Source organism: Panthera pardus, unplaced genomic scaffold, assembly GCF_024362965.1.
Source record: "Panthera pardus isolate Hobbes unplaced genomic scaffold, ASM2436296v1 HiC_scaffold_6, whole genome shotgun sequence".
Classification (NCBI taxonomy): domain Eukaryota; kingdom Metazoa; phylum Chordata; class Mammalia; order Carnivora; family Felidae; genus Panthera; species Panthera pardus.
The window spans coordinates 24,562,654-24,583,555 of record NW_026526991.1 but is presented as its reverse complement, the minus strand read 5'-3'; the positions used below and the strand labels follow the sequence as shown (position 1 = coordinate 24,583,555).

The window sequence follows — 20,902 nt, the reverse complement described above, 5'->3', positions numbered from 1 at the left end:
CAGTGCAGTAAAATGAGTTATGCCTACACATTAAAGGTTACGGGGGGCTGTGGGGAGGGGGAAATGGGGTGGTTGTTCTTAATGGGTATAGAATTTCTATTTGGAGAGATGAAAAATTATGGAAAAAGACAGTGTAAATGCTGTACAATACTCTAATCAATGCCACCAAATTGTATACTTACAATGGGTAAAAAAAATGGCAAGATAAAAAAAAAATAGTAAAAACAGAAGCAAAAAAAACCAGCCTCAACCTCATGAATTGTCCTGGGCCCAAACGACAAATTATTATAACATGTTAACAAGTAGTCTTTCAAATATAATAAAGCACCAGATAGAATGGAACGACTTCTACACACCTAGAGTGACATATTCAATGTGTGTTAATAGCATCAATAGCATCATTTGGAAGGAAAACAAAAACGCATCCTCTCTTACCTTTAAAACCATGTCAGTTTAAGATGAATCATAAGTGTTCAAGGTTCAAAATCTCTACATTTCAATTCTCTTCATTGCAAAGTTTTCAGGATCTGAATGGTGGTGCTCAAGTATCAAAAAAAAATACCAAATTCCTTAATAAAATGAAGAAACATCCCTAGGACTTCCTAGGAAGAAGAATTTTATATAACTACTGGATATATTTTTTCATGTTTTATCTGCAAGAATATCAAACTTATGGATAAATACATAAAATTTGCAAAACATTTTTGTAACCTATAAAATGAAAAATGTGACAACTTTATAATTGAAGGGTGCTATCCTATAAAATTATGGTAGAGATTACTAAATGAACGGCCAGCACAAATATAAATTAAATATCATTACTGACGCAGTGAGACTTCATTCTCTTAAAAATGAAACCCATAAAGGAAAATGATCCCGTTCTGCACAGCCTTCTTCCCCCAGAAAGAACGGTGACTCAACAAAACCACATTTTAACAACATGAAGATCTTGTTATTATAAATTTCAAAACAAAATGGAGGAATTTCCACATAATATTTATAACCTTCAAAGTACAATATTAATACATGTCTGTCAGTTAGAAATAACAGCAGTTTGTTAGGCTACAGGGTTTAACATAAAACCAATTTACAAATGTGAAAAGCAGTAGTGGTCCAATATTCACCATTACACATGAATCTGTTTCTTCCAGAAAATTTTTTTTAAAAATTAAAATTTCTGTCTCATGAAATATTAAAATAACACCCAAACATGCCACAATCACTATTCACAAATAAAGTTAAAATGAAATATACAAAAATTCACTTAATACTGTTAAATAACAATAAACTACAAGATTTCCTGAACAGAAATGGTAGGACCCCTGAATGTTTTACAGTGAATATCAGGAAAAAAATTAAGTTATGATTATTTTCATGATATATAAGCCAAAAATTTACATGACCATTTCAAAATATACCAATTAAGATTTGTAGTTTGTAAGATGCACTAAACAAATAGTCCTTAAAAGTTAACACAAATGCTTAAAACACTTACCAACACCAAGGCGTGTTTATGATGTTCAAAGAGATGCATAATTGAAACTGTAATATTTACTATCTCTGATAAACACATTAATACCTACAATGCTTTAAAACAATCCTCAGTTCTCCTTTCTATCATTTGTATTTATCATGGCTCATTTCAAAGACATATTACAGCTTTTAGCTGATTCCAAGTGAATGTTATTAAAACACACGCATATAGACAGCCCCCAAATGAAATAAATGGCTCCCCCCAAAAGTATCATCCTTTCTAATAAAAGAACTGTATTTAAAATGAAAACAAGACCTCACATATTTCACTGGACTTGTATGGTTTAGTTTTAACTAAATTAAAGCACAATGTAAAATAGGTAAGTGTATTAGTATACACATATCCAATAATATGCAGTAAATATTTCTAAAATGAGGCAAGGTAAAAATAAATAATTTTGGTGCTTTAAATTACTGGTATCTAATGTGAGATCCCCATGTCAGGTATTCACTTGCTTGAATCAACCTCTGCATCACATGCTTTCCTAAACATGATGTACTCATCAATTTTTTAGCTACTCTATTTGCTGATGTTCAATGAAAGATTATACAGCATGAACTTAGAGTGTTCAAGATGGCTCACTTATTTTACTGTTAAGCAAAGCTAAACTTACATTCCAGGAAACACTGCAGTTTAATTCTAAAAACAAACAAGAAATGCAGCAGTAAAACAATTCGTGGGGAGAAACAGATGCATTCACATCTAATAAAGCCACTGCAACTTCTTCAGGCATTTAACTGTTGTGTTAAATAAACAGACAGTAGTTATTTAGCAGCAATGATTCCGCAATAAATAATGCACTGTGTTTCTCAGTCCTGCACAAAAATTGCAGCTACAGTTACATCAATAGCTGTAACCTACTGGCTCTAATGGCAGAGAAGACCTTAAAACCAACTGTACAAAAAAATTGTCACACTGTGACAACAAATATAAAAACAATCTGTAGGTCTGAAATAAAAAGACTCCACTGTGAAGAGGACAGTGTAGACAAACGGAGATTCCAAGTCCACCAAAAGAAATAATTGCCTTCAGATCTGAGTCCTTGATTGATAAGAAAGGCTGGGGGCTGGGCTTGAAACCATGTTATCAGACTTAAAAGAGCATGCTCTGTCTTCTGTTCTTCCCATGTCCTAAAATATAAAGTCATTTTATGAGGCAGTTCAAGGTTCAGTTTTATCCCACATACAGTATTTGGTGACTCTAGGAAGCTAATGTTCCCACCAGCAAAAACTAATCTTCCACGTAAGAGTGATCAGCACTGTCTGAAATGACCCTTTTGTTGATGGGGTCAGTCTACAGCTTCTATGCTTCGAAGTGATGAACCTGATGACTAGGGAAGCATAAGATGTGTCTTCTGCCTCAGGTACCAGGAATGGCGTGTGCAGTGATCAAGCCAGGCCACTTGTAAAAGGTCTTTGTGCCATCTGCAGCTTTCAGGATCCCTGACTTGACTGAGTCAGATTTCTCTCTGAAGAATTACTGAGCTGCCCACATCATACAGAAAAGTGAGTACGTGCAATGCTAAACATACAGTTGTGGAATGCACTGTACATTGGTTTTTACATCAATAATTTTACTGATCAATTTATAAACCAAAAACTTAGTTCCACGCAAAATTTCATGATCGACACGTGAAATGGTTTATGACAAACACACCTGTCTCTGGATAAGAAGAATTTCGAAAACCCGGGTCCTTTTGCAACTGAATCTCTTTCAAACTGAATATTGATACACCTAAAATGCACAGACAAAAACTATCAGGTAAAGGTCTGACATTATTAAAACAAATATAATCCAGCTATCGACAGAATTGTTTAAAAATGTATACTGATTCAACATGAAACATTTATGCTACATTCACAAGGTTACAGCCTTGCTGAACTATTTTTCCCCTTTGTCCCAATGTTTTGAGTAAAAAACCAACAAAATAATCTCCCCTCAGAACTTTTCCCCCACAATTCTGCTTTGAGTCACACTTCCACTGTATGTTTCTCTTCGAGTATGTACATACAGAGAATATACACTGTCTATTTCTAGGACCTACTGGGGTTGAGGAGACCTAATCAAAAGGCACTACTTGGTTTTTATTCTCTCTGCCTTTATCTGTCTTCTTATGATGGCATGAAGGTACCAGGGCCTCAGACTATCTTCAGATTTTCAGAGAAAAATAAGAAATAGGTTTGTATAACCATAATTGCCTACCTCAAATTGCCAACCATAATTGCCTGATATTAACAATGAAATGTAAGTATCATCTTAAAAACACTTGTAATTCTCTTTTCATTTCCAATCTTTCTTTTTCCAATCTCTTTCTCATTTCCGATCTCTGCCAGAGAGGTAGTCTTTCATTAAAAAATATCCAGTAAGCTCTAAGTTAAAAGTCTTAAGGATTCTTGATTCCAAACAGCAAATCTCAGTTCCTAAATATTCTAATTCTCCATTCACCTTACTCAGTTTTAAAGCAAAATGTTGAGGTAATTTTTAAAAAGGATCTTATAAGTAAGATGAAGCGGTCACCTCAGGCATGAGAAATCAGCTCTTTTAGTGACTAACAATATGCTCACCACTGTCACGAGGATAGTAAAGTTAGAGTGACCACAGCAAAGAAAAATCATCTTTATATCTTGAAAATGAAATCTACTTTCACAAGGAAACAATCGTATGTTTTGCTCCATTACTCTTTGCCTGAAATCCATTTTTAGAAACTCTGAATCGAAGAAATCTAGATTGGGCCTAATGACAATGTCTATCATCAGATGGCATTTTCCAATTTAAGTCCAGTAAGATTAATAACCCATGTCTAAGTACTATTGATTTCTTACAAAGCAGTGGCAATGTGCTCAGTGTTAAAAGAAATAAATTAAAACATAGGCAAAGAAGACATAGACTTCCCTTCAAGGAATTCTGATGTACTTACAAAAATAGTTAAAATTTTAGGCTTAAAAACCAACAATCTCTTCCCAAACCCCTAATTTACCACCCAGTCTCCTACCCTGGACAAATGAAAATGGGAGATGGGGACTTTAGAATTTCTCTTACTTTCAGGTAAAGTATGTATTCTTGGTCCCAGACTTCGAAAGTACACATGCTTCATGGCCTCTTCTGCTGAAACCCTTTTCTTAGATTCATACTGTGAAAAAGCAAAGAACTGCTTCATTAACTTTTTCTCTAAACATCATGAGGGGAGGTAGATTAGCATGTAGAGCTAATAAGATGATTTAATACAATGACTGTTTTTTAAGAACCAACTTGGATTACATCAGATATACTCTAATGTGAGTACTACTGCGATTATGTAGTAATGAATTTATCTAGTTCCAAATTTCCAAGATGAAGTTAAATCTTCACTTTTATAAAAACTTAGACTTCCCGTATTTTCTTAAGTGATGAAAAATTAAAATACCCGACCTTTGGTGTTACTTTTCCTCATGAACACCAAAGTATCATTGGAAATATGCCCAATACTTTTATGACAGATATTATTAAATTACCTACTGGATACCCATTTCCCTTTGTTCCTTGATGAGATAACCTAAATTTGTCTAAGGTGTCCATGCTTCCAAGTCCAACAGATCAACGTGAACCATGACTATTCTAAGTTTAGGCTAATTATGATAATCTTGCTCCCCAATTCCCACCCTCTCTTACAATTAATGTTCTGGCCAACGAGACTTATGAAGAAGCCTTGCAGGGGTTTCTGGAAAAGCCTTTGCTTTCCAGATACAAGAGGACTATTATGGCTGACACCCTTATCCTCTCTCTTCTTCCTGCTTTGAATAGAAGATATGAATGGTATTTGTAGGTGCAGCAGCCTGTAAGGCAGTAAGTATAAGGAAAAGAAAGAGAACATAAATTACAGACAACATGCCCTTGACATAGTTTTGATGCCAGAAGGTGACAACCTCAGACCATTCTAGGGCACAAGAGACCCAGACACATAAGGTGAAACCATTATTTTTTATTATTATTATTATTATTATTATTATTATATCTAAGCATATGATTTAAGCATGCCAGATACTACCATAAATAATCTTATTTAATGGTCATGACAGATATTTAAGGGAGGTATTCCTGATCCCATTCTACAGATGCAGAAACTGAGGCTTAACAATTACAAAGATGTAACTTACCTGAAGAAATTTTGTTATCAGCTCGATTCCTTCAGAGTCTAACCTAAAACAACAAAAAAGTGGCAATTTATTCTTTTATCTTAGCTGACAGTAACTTTTCAAATAAAACTATTTTCCAAGTGTTTTAATCTGCAAACATTAAGTGCTCTACAATAACCACTCTTTTTGCTTTCAAAAGACTCAAAAGTGCTACACTTAAGACTTATCTTGCCACTTGTTGAAGAAGAAAATATAAAAAACTAGGTTCCAATTCAAATTTTCCATAATGAAGAACAAATCAGATTACTAAAGTTTTTTTTAAAAAGCACTATTCTGTCTCAAAGTAATCTCTATTATCAGGAAAGCTTAAGTAAAGTGTATCATTTTCATAGTGTTCTACGAAAGGCAAGCTACAACAGCATCATTTTCTTATTATATAGGTGAAAAAAGAAACAAGTGACCCCAAAATGTGTCACTGTGGTTCACAATAAACACAGATGACTCATTCGACATATTTTTACACAACAGTCTACTAAGAACTAGGTACTAGAAGCTACGAAGTTCAATTTATTTTTTTGAGACAGAGTGCGAGGGAGAAAACACCTGTGAATCAGGGAGAGACGGAGAGAGAATCCCAAGCAGGCACCATTCTGTCAGCGTAGAGCCCAATGTGGGACTTGAACTCAAGAATCGTGAGATGGTGACCTGAGCTGAAATCCAGAGTTGGGACGCTGAACCAACTAAGCCACCCAGGCACCCCTATAAAGTTCAACTGCCTTAATAACATCATAAAACTTAATTAAAAATTAGAGCTACACATGTAGAATTTAAGAAACAAAACAGGTGAACATAGGTGAAGAGAAAAAAAACTAAGGGAGGCAAACCCTAAGAGACTCTTAACTATAGAGAACAAACTGAGGGTTGCTGGTGGGGAGGTAGTTGGGGAATGGACCATTAAGGAGGGAACCTGTTGTGATGAGCACTGGGTGTTGTATGTACATGATTAATCACTAAATTCTATGCTTGAAACCAGTATTACCCTATATTTTTACTGGAATTTAAATAAAAACTTAAATCAATAAATGAAAAATAAAAAAAAAATTAGAGCTACAAAACCAATGAAGCCGTCGATAAAGACAGATAATTATAGTGATGATATTCATATAATGAGCAGTAGAGGGTTTGGGGACTATCTTAATGGGATAATCTCTTGATCAGAAACCATAGGTTCTATTCTGCACTGCCTTTCACTGGCAATATATTTTCCCCAAGTGCTCTTAGTGGGTTCCATGGATGCTATGGCCTAGACATTCTCCAGACTCTTCTAATCCTTTGTAGTTTGCCATTCTGACAGATATCCAGAGCTCCTTGGGCACAAACTAGGGGTTAAGGTCATGGAGAACCTGCTTTAAAGAAGAGCTTCAACTTTCTGCACTGGACATTACAATAGAAGCAACGTATAAGTGACAAAAATAGGATTTATGCTACTCAGAAGGAAGAGACACACACAAAAAGCCCCGCACATATTATTCTTCCTAAGAAAGTCTACTTAGAATGTTATTAGTTGCTATAGTAACAATAAGAACATCAATTCACATAAGTACTTTAAAAATATTTTTGGTATCTGAATTTGTTTTTCTACTCTCTCTAGCTTGAGAACAAATGGAATTAGAGCAAGTATGTTATACTGTCAGCAATGAGAATGGCTTTGATTAAAATAGACATTGACCTTATTTGGTACCTGGGTGTACTCTTTGATTTTTCTAAGGAAAGATGAAAAAATATAGTCAAAGGGGTTATTCTCTGCTACATACTGAAAATTTAATAATTCCATAAATAAAAATTTCTGACTGACATTTTAATGGGGGTTTTAAATGGATCTGGGGATAGATCTGACAAGAAATTTTAATGAAATGGCCAACATTTAGGATATGAGGGGTCAGAAAGAGTTTACATTCCTCAAATACAAATTAGGTCATTAACATTGGCCAAATACTGACAGGTCATCTTGTGTCCGAGTCAAGATTTTACTTATAACACTTCCTTAGATTTTTGTAAGTAAATATAGAATAATCCCATACAAAGCAAAACAGAAGTTTCATCATGGTCTTCATGGTATTGAAAAAGACATTAACCAATGTCTTCTTTCTGAGAAATGAAATAACCTACATAAACTCTAGAATTCTAATACAGTTGCTTTAATATTCATTTTATTTATAGCTCAATTCTGTGATTTACATATCTTGATCTCTGAATTATAAAATTAATCTGACACAAGGGAGGAAGAAATTCAATTAAATTAGATTCTAAAATATTTAAGAACTGTATGTATTATATGTATTTTTTCCTAAACCCATCTGTGGCTAATGCTTCAAGAGAATGGAAAGAATCATGTGGGTTTTCCACCCTTTAACATAAAGAAAAAGAGGAGTGCCTAGGTGGCTCAGTCGGTCTGGATTCTGTGTCTCCCTCTCTCTTTGCCCCTCCCCTACTCAACGCCTGGTCTCTCTCTCTCTCTCTCTCTCTCTCTCTCTCTCTCTCTCTCAAATAAACACTAAAAACAAAAGAAAAAAGAAAAAGAAAAAATACCTGGGTGCATGGTTAATGAGAGGCTGTGGTTTGTATTTTGGAAAGTTGTAGTTCTTGAACTCATCATTTGAAGAAACACCCGGCCAAGTTTCCTGAGATGGTGTTCCTGAATTTAAAAAAAAACAGTATTTATAAATATATAAAAATGTATATATACGCAAATATATATAAATAAGGACAAATGAGAAAGTGTCTTAAAGAACACTGTATATTTAGTAGATGATTTGACTATTTCATCTGAAAGCAAAATGACAGAAACAGTAAACACATATGGACCTTTTTTTGGACTATGCAATGATGCCATAAAAATGATGCCACCTAAATGACATCTAACCTACAAATATTTCCTAATAATACGCCAAAGGTCAATTTTCAGTAATAATTTTCTCTGTTCTTCCACAAAATTTTTATTGCAAAGGCAGAACTCAGTAAATGAAAAGAAGTTACCTAGAAGCCTCTATCTTTATAATTATGCTAATTATAATTCTTTTTTTATTTTAATCAGTAGTGGTTTTCTTAAGCTTTTAAGTAACCTCTACACTCATTGTGGGGCTCCAACTCCTTACCTGGATATCAAGGGTCACAAATCCTACACTGAGACAGCCAGGCACCCCAACTAATTATAATTTTTGTAACAGCTATTTGTTAGTCTCAGTACCACATTTTAAAATATGTAGTCTTATCCAGCTAGTCAATTGCAGGTAACAAATTACTGGGAAAATATTTCTATTACCTAGCAGTCGGAAAATTAAGTGCAGTTCATCTTCCACAGTTGATCCTGGAAATAGAGGTCTTCCAGAAGCCATTTCAAAGAAAATGCAACCAACACCCCTTTAAAATATATCATAAAAAAATGAGCAATCAATCCATTTACATATTAAGAAGCACAATTATCTTTTCCTTAAGATTGCCTTTCTGGAGAATTTTGTATTAGCCTGATGGAAAACCTCCTGCACAGATTTTTTTCAGCTCCAACTGATTTGTTAACATTTATCTTATTTGTCTCAACTTCCATCTTGCTGTATCCATTGCTCCATGACCCTTAAAATGTCCAACTCTCCTCTGCACGTCCCTTGAAGAATAACACTAACAATAGCTAATAGTGACTGAATGCTTATTATGTCTTAGGTAGCAGGTAGCAGAGATAGGGAGAAACAAATGATCAGAGATGGGTTTTTTGTTGTTGTTTTTTTATCTGAGAGACAGATAAAACCATGAGATCATGACCTGAGCCGAAATCAAAGTCAGGTGTTTAACTGACTGAGCCACCCAGGCACCCCTCATGTGTTAGAACTCTTTAATTGTTGCTTATATTGTGGCTCTTTAAAATAATATCCTCTTATAAGTCAGATATCTATCAGTATGCCCTGTACCAATGGCTATATTCTTTCAAAATTATAAATGGCAATAACATGTGCATATATTTACCACATGTCAATCTGTGTTGAGTACTCTGAGGAACCAAGAAGCACATCAGGCGGCCGGTACCACAGTGTGACGACTTCATTTGAGTAGGTCTTTGTGGGAACTGACTTGGCTCTGGCTAGCCCTTCACAGGGAAAAGAAGACAATTAAGAAATGGCTGTAACAGATTCCCCAGCCCATAGCCTCACCATGACTCCAGTCACAAGGATGTCCAAGATAGCTGCTACTCTGTAGTTTCTTGAAATTTAACAAAATCAGTTTTAAGAATTTTTCTTGAGTGTGAATAGTCTTGGGTCGGCAAATCCTTTTGTAATTAATAACAATTCCACAATCAGAGCCTATGCTTGCTTTTATGAATGTGAAGGCATCTGATAATCTGATGGGTTAATCTAAACTTAAGATACTTTTCTTCTATGAATCATGATGCCAAAATTATTTCCAAGCTGAACTTAAAATGAATGCAAAACAGGTCAATGACACAGAGATAAACAGTTTTACCTTTTAGACTTTTGTTACTTTTTTAAACCCAAGTCCAATTTTCATTTGCTGTACCAACCTTCGTTTTCTTGGAATAAATTACACTGCTGCTGTGTACCTTAAGTTATATATAAGGACAGTTTTAAGTAAGATGGACCACGCTGCCTTTGGATATTATTAATGTATTAGATTATTAACTAATGTAAATGTCATTCCTTTCCAATTTAAAGTGGAATTCACTGATTATTGAGAAACAAAGGCAAGAGTTCACAACTTTATCCCTTGAGCCACTGGCATGAGAGTTGTTTTTACTTCTCTAAGCCTCCAAATTCTAATAACTTTAAGAAGCAACTTTAAAAGATAGCTGAAGAAATATAAACTCATTCTAACATATAGTTTATTTCAAACAACTCATTTATGTATAACTTTATATATTCGATTAAAACATTAAATAAGAAAAATGGAATTCAAACAAAAGGAATTCAACACTTGAGTAAACTAGATAAAGTCACTCAAATAAAAGTAGAAATTTTAATAATTAGGCAGCACTCATACTATTTTTGTTTAGTACAACAGCTAAAGGGTGTAATTGGAACAATGTTGACACTATCTTATTTAATTACCAGTCTTATTCTACCAATCCAGCTTTGTAAAGTAAGTTCAACAAATAATTTTCCTACCAACTTTGTAATTAGCAAGATGGGGGCAACTTTCTAATTTCCCTTCCTGATATTCATAGTGGGTTATTTAGGGGCCAAGGACAGGGCTACAAGTTTGTTTATTCTATATCCTGTATGTATAGCATCAAAGCAACTGCAAGTTATAGTTTCCTCAATACCTTACTCTCCTGCTCCTGAGAGAATTCTGAACTGGGGTGCTTGTTCAAATAGTCTCCTGGTTCACAATTAGAATTTCAGTAGTGGCATGAAATGAAATCATCTCTTCCAAACCAAGTTAACTGTGATATGATATAATTATACAAGCCATTTTCTATTACTAATGAAATGTTTGTCTGTATTAGTACTTTCTACACCTGAATTTCATCCATCACAGGAAAAGGGATAGAATTTTCATAGAGATCACAAACAATTTACAAAAAAATACTCGGGGCGCCTGGGTGGCTCAGTCACAGCTAAGCATCTGACTTTGGCTCAGGTCATGATGTCGCCATTCCTGAGTTCAAGCCCTGTGTCAGGCTCTGTGCTGACAGCTCAGAGCCTGGAGCCTGTTTCAGATTCTGTGTCTCCTTTTCGTTCTCTGCCCCTCCTCCACTCACACTCTGTCTCTCTCTCAAAAATAATAAACATTAAATAAATTAAAAAAACAAAAACAAAACAATACTCAAAGTTGTATGACCCTCCCTCACTTGCAGTCCTGAAGTATATTTACTGCTTGACCAACAAAAAATAAGTAACTAAAAGCAGAGACAAAATTGACTGTACTACCTCATGGAATAATCAGAATTTCTTACTGACCTGTGAAAAGATATAATTTACTTGGTCTGCTTTGTTAGAAGCAAAATTTAAAGCACTCTCCCCAAAAAGTAAGTTTTTGATGGCCTTTGCCATTTTTTTTTTTTTTTTTTTGCATTTATAATAGCCAAGCAGGGTTTCTCTATCACTGCTATTCATTTTGGGATTAAGGAACAAGGAGCAGTAAATGCACTTTGGCCAAAAAAAGAATGAAAGAGAGAGAAAATAACAATTATAAGGAAAGCAACAACAAAACTGTGCCCGAGACTATATAATCTATGTGAGCATATACGAATAATTTGTAATTTCTTATTTAAACACATGTGACCTACCCATTTCCTTTTTAAGGAAGTAAAAACAAATACCAATCTACTTTCAAACAAACAACAAAGTGTTAAATGAGTAAAAGCATAGGAATTTCCTGAACAAACTCACCACTTAGTGAATTTTTAATCTTTTGTTAACAAAGCAATACTTGAGAGACTTAAAATTGTCAAATTTAATGCAATACTCCAAAAGTAAAACTACTATCTATAATCACTTATGAAAAATGATAAATGCTAATTATGAAAACTGCATTGGCTTTTTATTACTTTTTTTTAAAATTTTTTTAATGTTTATTTATTTTTGAGAGAGAGACAGAGCACAAGCAGGGGAGGGGCAGAGAGAGAGGGACAAGGAATCTGAAGCAGACTCCAGGCTCTGAGCTGTCAGCACAGAGCCTCACATGGGGCTCGAACTCACAAACTGTGAGATCATGACCTGAGCTGAAGTCAGATGCCTAACTGAGCCACCCCTGCGCCCTTGCACTGGATTTTTAAAACCAAATTCTATTAGAGTACTGAAACTCTCAAAATGTAGAATATTAAAAAAAAAAATCAAAAATCAAAAAAAGAAAGCTACTATACAAAGTTTCTCTAATATAACAAAGTTTACTTCCTAGAAGCATAAAGCGTATGTAATTTCATTAAAACTGATTAGCTAAACAGAGAGAGATAAACAGCTATTATTTAAGCAATAATTAGTTAATAAGCAGATAAATAAGTACAAAGTCATGGTGACAGGCATATTAAAGAACCCTTTTTCAGAAGTGGCATTTAAACTCTTTAGTCTCAGGACTCTTTTTATTATAATTCAAAATTATTGAAGACCCAAAGAGCTTTTATTTATATAGATTATATTTATTGGTATTTGCCATGTTAGAAAAACTGAGAAAATTTAAAACGTATTCATTTAAAAACACCATTCATTAGATATTAAACATGAATTTTTATGAAAAAGATCTTTTTCTACAGGAAAGTAAAAATTAGTACAAATGGCCTTGTTTTATATTTTTGTAGTCTATTTTAAACTTTTTAAATGTTTATTTTTGAGACAAAATGAGAGTAGGGAAGGGGCAGAGAGAGAGGGAGACACAGAATCTAAAGCAGGCTCCAGGCTCTGAGCTGTCAGCACAGAACCTGACGCTGGCCTTGAACCCATGAGCCGTGAGATCATGACCTGAGTCGAAGTTGGATGTTTAACCAACTGAGCCACCCACGAGCCCCTGTAGTCTATTTTAAAAGAAGACTCTTAGATGCTCACATCTGCTTTTATATTCAATCTGTTGTGATATGTTGCTTTGTTTGAAGTATATGAAGACAACCAGATCTCACACAGAAATGAAGTTGAGAAGAGGAAGAACATTTAAATAGCCTTTCTGAAAACTGCATATTCTTCGATACTGAATCAGATTTAGTTTCTTAAAGATTAGATGGTAACTGAAATCATATTAGTAAACTTCTCATACTCTTGTTACATTAAAATTCATTGGTCTGTCTTCCACTATAAGTGGATCTTTTTACCCAGGCATGATTCTATAACATCGTGTAAGTACTAGTCATCTGGAATATATTGATTCCCTAAGTTATACAGATATTCCAAATATTTACATATTTCTTTAGCATATCAAAAAATATTTCTTAATGTCACCACTGATCTCATCAGCAATAAAGACTTTAAGTATCAGAAAAATATCAAGCTCAATGTGGCAGGTCCAAATTTCCAACATCTAATTTTTGCTTTAAAACTCAAACCTTCCCATTGGCAAGAAATACGATAGGCTCACTTCATTTCAAAGAAAACACCTGCCAAATATATAAGTCTGAGCGCCCATACTTTGTCAGTCATTTTTCTCAAGTAAAAATGGTGTTCCTTGAAAAAAAGGGTTAGTTCAGTTTGCATTCAAATAGTCACACAAGCACTATTCCTTGAGATACAGTATTTCCACATACAACAAACATGTTTTATGTATACTTCTCATTTCATCACATAAAATACTACAAAGACATGTAAAGTTGGAGATTTAATAAAGTTAATAAATTTTACTGCTTCATCAAACACCTTTTTATATAGAATTGACACTTTTCTCCTACAAGCGTATACTGGTGAAGAACACAATGACTAGTAAGTACAATCAGGTGCCACTGCCTTGATTTAAACGAAGGCATTAGCAGCTCTACTCCTTACTGCTTTTAGATTATCACTGCAAATACTGACACAGTGGAAAAGGCAAGTAACAATATGATTTTGATGATGGATACTTTTGGAGATGCCCTGGAAGGGTCTCAGGATGGGTCCACACCTGAGAACCCAGGCCTTTTAGCATTCGTGAACATAACTCACCCACCTAAGTTTTGTCAAATATCTTATTCCGTGGGCTACAGAGAAAATTTCCAAACTCACATAAAAGCAATCACACAGTGTCAACAGTTGTTCTTATAAATTTAACCACCTAGATAGAACTATTTATAAATATCTCATATATTCCATACCAAAATCTGCTAGCTTTAATTCTCCTTTTTCATTAATGAGTAGGTTCTGTGGTTTCAAGTCTCGGTGCAATACCTTTCTTCTGTGGCAATATGCCAAACCACGTAGAATTTGGTACAAAAACAGCTACAGAAACAAATAAACAGAAATTAGTCTTACAAATAATAAGATATACTTTGGTAAGCATGCTATGGTAAACAAAAAACAGGCTTAGAATAGTCAAAGAAAAAAAACGCATCCTTAAGTACAAAGCCTTTCCTTATGTAGTTTTCTGAATTTTATAATTTATTATTCTATTTGAAGCATCTATTTTCCAGTCTGACAATTTCTACGAAAATAAATATTAAAAATAAAGTGGAATGAAGCTTTGTCCCCATAGTAATCGTCCATTTGTTATAGAAAATGATTTAAAATAAAAAATATATATAAAATATATCCTCATAAGCTTACAGGCCTACTAAGCCTTATTGGTTGATTATGATATTCTGGCAAAACAACTAACCAACCTCTACCCATCCACCAAAAATACCTGATCTGGGACAGTGTCTTTAAAAGAAGGCAATGGAATTGGTGGTTGTATAAAAATTCTGAGGTGTCAGAGAGAATGGTGCTGCATAGCCCTGGCAAATTACGTGCTATAAAAATAACCTAAACCAGCTTCTATCACCCACCCTCTGGGTACTTTACTTTCTGCACCTCCTACTCAGCCTTCAAAATCTGCTATGATTCAGAAAAGGGAATTAGCACAGTAGAGCTCTGAATGATTGTCTGAAAAAAGCAATTCCTAGATTTTGGTGGAAAAAAGGATGTGGAACACAGAAGGTCTTCAATTCTCTGGCGTTGACAAAGAAGAGTCTCAAGTTCAGAGGATCTAAGAATATACCCTTGGTTTACTTGTAGGTAGAAAACACAGCATTAGAACATCAAGAATAAGTCAATGCAGGAGGGGAAAAACAGCCCAAAGAAATTCCAAGCAGCAGTCTCCACACACTACATATTTATGTTTTGAAAACTCTAAAATTATGATTTCTATATATTCCTGTTACTTTCTATGTTTGGAAAATCGAAGGGCTATTTAAACAAAACTTAAAATGACACACTAAAGCATACCTTTACATTGTGCATACTCATGATGTTTCCACAGTCATCCATGTACTGTTTTAGATCTTTATCCTAAAAAAATATAGTGCTTTACTATGTGACACATACTTCCCAGAAGGCATGAATGATTTACTTAATAGTATTTAATTTTTAAAAGTGTTTTTTTTTTGAGTAAAGATATTGAATGTACAACACATAATTTAATTAAATACTGATAATTAAACAATAATGCCCTGGAGCTGTTAAAACACTCAATTTCCTATGTTTTATTACAGCAAAAGTAAATACTGAATTTTTGTTAAATGCTTACCAGATATTCAAATACCAGAGTCAAAGATTTATCTGTGTGAACAATGTCATGTAAGGTTACTATATTTGCATGTTTTAGATCCTTTAATAGTGAAACTGGAAAACAGAAAAGAAAGTCAATTATTCAGTCTGCAGTAGCCAGACTATAAAAACCTGAAGTATAAACACATGAACTGATTGAGTTTAAGATTCTCTTAAGTGTAAAACAATAATTCACCAAGAGGACCTGTAGTACAAATTTTCATAGAACTCAGTTTTTTCTTTTCTTTTATGGTTTTGAGTGTGATATTTTTAATATTTAAAATTGTCCTCCATATTACAATAATATTCTCCATAACTGTTTTTTTCTCAAATACTAACTTACTGAGACTTCTAAGATCTAGATATAGTTGAAGGTACCAGTTGTTTTCCTTCCAAATTGCTAATCGGTTTCCTCAAGCCATTTTCTGGATTATTTTTTTAAAGATACAGAACTTTTTTTACTTTTTTTTCTTTGAATGTTTATTTATTGAGAGAGAGAGAGCGTGAGAGCAAGACCATGCACACGAGCAGGGGAGGGGCAGAGAGAATCCCAAGCAGGCTCCATGCTGTCAGTGCAGAGCCCAACGCAGGGTTCGACCTCACAAACCATGAGATCGTGACCCGAGCTGAAACCAAGAGTTGGAAGCTTAACCGACCCACCCAGGCCCCCCTAGATAATTAACCTTTTTAAAAAAAATGGTATCATACTATTTACATTCGGTATATACTAATTTATAGTTGCTTTTTCCCATAGATAGTATATAACATTTCCCAATGTCAAATATTTACCTATGACCATAATTTTTAATGACTTCACAGTATTTCACTATAAGCTATACAATAATATAATTATGTTAAATAATTTGCCTTTATTAAATATCAGCTTTTTTAAGGTCTAAATATATCTCCCAGTCATCTACTATTTCTGTTATCTGAGCTCTTTTTACTTATAAAAAATGAACTCTTAGTATGCAGCTTTGGTTTTAAACCTATATAAATTCTATGTAAACTCCCTTATACATTTTGTTCACAAAGATCAAATTTTACCTTCTCTTATAGCTGTGCAGGGTGCACCTTCTTCATGTTCCAACCGGATCTCTTTTAACGCCACCAAATTCTCTGTCAATTTACTTCTTCCTTTATATACTGTTGCATATGTACCCTATAAAATATATTTTGGAAAGACATCAAAATATCGTAAGAGTCTATCTATAGAATCTATACAATAAAGAGACCTAATTAAATTCCTAATTTGTAAGCGTATGTTAAAGTCCATTTTGTGGGGAAAACTCTACAATGATTAGTATTGGTTGTTTTTTTATAGCTAAGAGGACTTTCACTACTATCTGCAGAGCCTCCATATTCTTATAACCCTATGGAGTGCCTCAAAATATGAAAACATACAGAGAATATTTAATTTACTTTTTGTACTTTGTATAGATTAACAACTGGATCAGTAGCTTCAGAATCCAAGGCACTCTACGTGTAATGGTATGTGGACTGGAGGCAATTAACAGCATATTAACTGAAAACTGAAAATGTACTAACACATTGTTAAATTAGAAAAATTTTATTGGTTCTCAGACTTACCAGAATTTTTATACATTCACTCTCCCTTAAAGAACAAATATATTCTATGGATTTCTTCTATCATAGCCCTCAAACTCTCTTAAGGCTTCCTGATTAGCTAATTCCATTATTTCTGGCTTGCCCTTTCTCACCCTGGGAGGAAGACCACTTCAAACTTAGTCAACACTAGTACCAAATTCAAGAAAATCAAAGTCTTATTAGCCCCAAATTTCCTTAACCTTCAATGACATGTGTCTTCATCTTTAGAGATAATATTTTGATTCTTCGCAGGTCTGAACTCCTGCAATTTTCCCACATCACAGTACAGACAGCAAAACAAATAGATGCCTATTTTGTTACCAAGAGAGCACAACATCTTATGCTGCAATAAAAAATTACAAGCTATAAAAAATACTCATTTCCTTTCAAACTGATGGCATAAGTTCAAGAATGGAAGGTTTTTTTCCTTCTAACATTCTGTTGCCTTTTCAGTACAACATATAATCTTTTAGACATCGGTGCTTACATCTTTTTTTTCAAGGTTGGTAAAAACTGTGGACTAATTGTGGAGTTTAGATAATGAACATGTCTTATATTTTTGAGATAAGTATGTACTTACCTCTCCAAGTTTTTCCAATTTGATATAGGTTTCCATTTTTCCAAACCCAATTTCTGACTGAAAGCAAACAATTATAAATTTAGTATTCCTGAAATTTCAATTCATTTCTTCCTAAGTATCTTTTTTAAATGTTATTCTTTTTTTTGAGGTGCACTTTATTTTTATTTCTATTTTTTAAGGTAAGCTCCACACCTAACATGGGGCTTCAACTCATGACCCCAAGATCAAGAGTCACATGCTCTACCACTGAAACAGCAGGCGCCCCCTTCCTCAATTTCTGAAACTTTCCTTCTTTAAAGAGTGTCTTAAAATAGAAAAATCTGACTATAAGTAAATTGTTGAACATCTGTCAAGTTTTAAAATATACCCGATGTTGGAATATTCAAAGGTTCAAAAACATCAAAGTTCACAATTAAAACTGCCAAACCATCTTTTTATATAGATGGTTAACATTCTGCTGTGAAAAGTTTTGTTTTATTTTAAGACCCTGAGATTTTAAGATACCACAGGCATTTTAAGATACTAAGATTTTTATAAAAGACAACTACATGATTTTTTTTTAAACAAAATTGCAAAGTAAGTAATTTTCTGACACATTTTCATTCATCAATCTTCAAGTTCCCTAGGAAGGCCTGCAAACAACAAAATTCTATTTGTTTCAGGTTTTCTAACCAAATGTAATGAAAAAGGCAAACTGCAAGTCACACTCCGTCATAGATCAGGAAACTAATCCAGAAGCAGTAAGTCTAAACCCAACACCCTGCACTCCATCAAAAGTCTTTAAAAGTGAGTTCTTTTAAACCATCGCTTTTAAACCCTGAACTTGTTTGCCTCACTTTTGTACGGAGTCAATAAATGAGGTAGATGGAATACACCCAAATATGTAAAGGAAACTAAATATTTAAAGACTAAAAACAAAACAAAACAAAAGATTTAAGAAAAAAGGCAAAATATACAGAGATGAAAACTCAGGGATTGACAGAGCAAAAACAGAAAAAGTTAACAAGAGAGAATAAAAATTTTCTTAAAATTGCTTTCTAGTACCCCTTCTAGTTAGTGAAAAAGGCAATAATCTAAAGGTTTGCTTCTCACCTAGAATGGTGTTAATGCCCTTAAATGAGTAGCCAGTGAAAGGAAATATTTAGTCCAATTCTGGAGGTTCAAATATGCAATTTCTCCAGAGGTGCTGAATAAAGCAAAAATGATACTTGATGGTCTGACTTAACCTCACTTACCATTCTGAACAGTAGGGGTAAACTGCCCAAAGCTGAACGGCCAAAAATAGCAAGAGGTCCCTCAAAGAGATTTTCATCTTTTTAAAAAATTTTATTGTTTTTAAAACAATAAACATTAACACTGTTTTTGTCCTTTTGTTATGATTTATATAAAGTTAAAAGACTAGAAAAACTTTATGTCCAAAGTACTTAATTCAATTTTGCTAAACTAATTAAAACTTTGTTCACAGGTGGTATTAATGGATGACTGCAAAACTTCTTTTTGCACTCTTTAAGACTTTTTATGTGGTATTTTCAAAAAATGTTATTTAAAAAATGAGATTCTGGAACCATCATACACCATCCATGCCTGTATTGTCTTGCATATGACTCAGAGATATTAAGTCCTTGCTTCCTATTATCAATAACTTGCAGAATAAAACAGTAAAACTGTAACACTTTCTGAATACAAATACAGTTTTTAGCTTTAATAGGGAGAATGTGGCAAAGAGCCCACTACCTGGTACATGTGAACCTGATCCTGAATACTCTTTTAGCATATGTTATGTTTTATTTATAGCCTATTTAAGATATGATCTTAACACCTCTGAAAAAATGCTAACTGCCAGCGTCACATAAACTATGGTGGAATGTATTTATTTTCTTACACCTATCTCTAGAATTCATTAAACTCACAAATAGGAACTACTGCACTTTTGCCATGAATTTTAAGTCTTGTGTCATATCTTTAATGAAGGGGAAAAAACCATATTGATGATAAATGGAAAACAGCAAAAATAAAACAATGAATGTCTCTGAGAAAAATAAAAATACCATCTATAATAATGAGAACCACAAAGAAAAATATGACTGCAAGACAGAAACTTTTTCTTATTAGGAGTTGGGAAATTTTTTTATTCATTCTTTTATATTAAAATACTAGCATTCTCTAAAAACATCAGACATACTTTGGTCCAATGGTCCAGTGGCTATGACAAAAATGTGGACATTTGCTTTAAAAAGTATATAAGTGGACTACAAATTCAAGACTATAAAAATGAAAATGTTACTGAGATTATTATATCCTATAAAGTATATAAGAAATAAACTAAGAGATGATCAAATATTAATAAAAGCAAAGTCATTTGTCAGAGAATGACATTCAGTGAGATCATTAACATATGCTGAAAGTCTACTTTTTAAAAAGGAGGTAAATACTAGACTATAATTACGCTATGAAGTTGAATTTAAATTTGAATAATCAATCTATAAGATAAAGAGCATTACTGAATTTCATCATGCAGGCTGGCAGAGAATTCAGACAAAAGGCACAGTTATACTAGTGAATTATATGCCGGAGTAAAGTGTTTTTACCTCATTGCCCATTTTAATAATTTCCAACCCAGGCTTTACTAATTACATTTAAATATTAGTTACTGAATCTTTAAATGGAATTTTTAGAAAATTTTGCTTGCATTTTTATCTGCTGAACATGACAAGATTAACAATAGATATAATGACTAGCTTGTTGACATGCTCTCCTACAGAAATTATTCAGAGGACAAAGGACAAAGCTCATTTATTCAACATTTACCAAGTACAATGCTAGGTACTGGGGATATAGTGAAGACGACAGAAATTATTCCTGC

General features: G+C 33.7%; 1 protein-coding gene across 4 annotated transcripts in view; it reads right to left on the bottom strand.

Moving 5' to 3' along the window:
• Positions 1 to 930: 930 nt before the first annotated feature.
• The window catches only part of CDK17 (cyclin dependent kinase 17), a 108,782-nt gene continuing 88,810 nt past the window's right edge, over positions 931 to 20,902 (bottom strand). For 3 of the 4 annotated variants that reach the window (XM_019446499.2, XM_019446501.2, XM_053895416.1), the window contains 12 exons: positions 18,040 to 18,096; positions 16,899 to 17,013; positions 15,832 to 15,926; positions 15,531 to 15,593; positions 14,423 to 14,546; positions 9,664 to 9,784; positions 8,969 to 9,066; positions 8,236 to 8,341; positions 5,668 to 5,710; positions 4,574 to 4,664; positions 3,191 to 3,268; positions 931 to 2,664 (listed from right to left, as the gene is read on the bottom strand). In XM_019446499.2, the coding sequence (XP_019302044.1) occupies positions 2,627 to 2,664; positions 3,191 to 3,268; positions 4,574 to 4,664; positions 5,668 to 5,710; positions 8,236 to 8,341; positions 8,969 to 9,066; positions 9,664 to 9,784; positions 14,423 to 14,546; positions 15,531 to 15,593; positions 15,832 to 15,926; positions 16,899 to 17,013; positions 18,040 to 18,096 (1,029 nt within the window). In that variant the 3' untranslated portion in view covers positions 931 to 2,626. Of the gene's footprint in view, positions 3,019 to 3,190; positions 3,269 to 4,573; positions 4,665 to 5,667; positions 5,711 to 8,235; positions 8,342 to 8,968; positions 9,067 to 9,663; positions 9,785 to 14,422; positions 14,547 to 15,530; positions 15,594 to 15,831; positions 15,927 to 16,898; positions 17,014 to 18,039; positions 18,097 to 20,902 lie in introns of all 4 variants that reach the window. The other variant, XM_019446498.2, reaches the window with a different exon arrangement.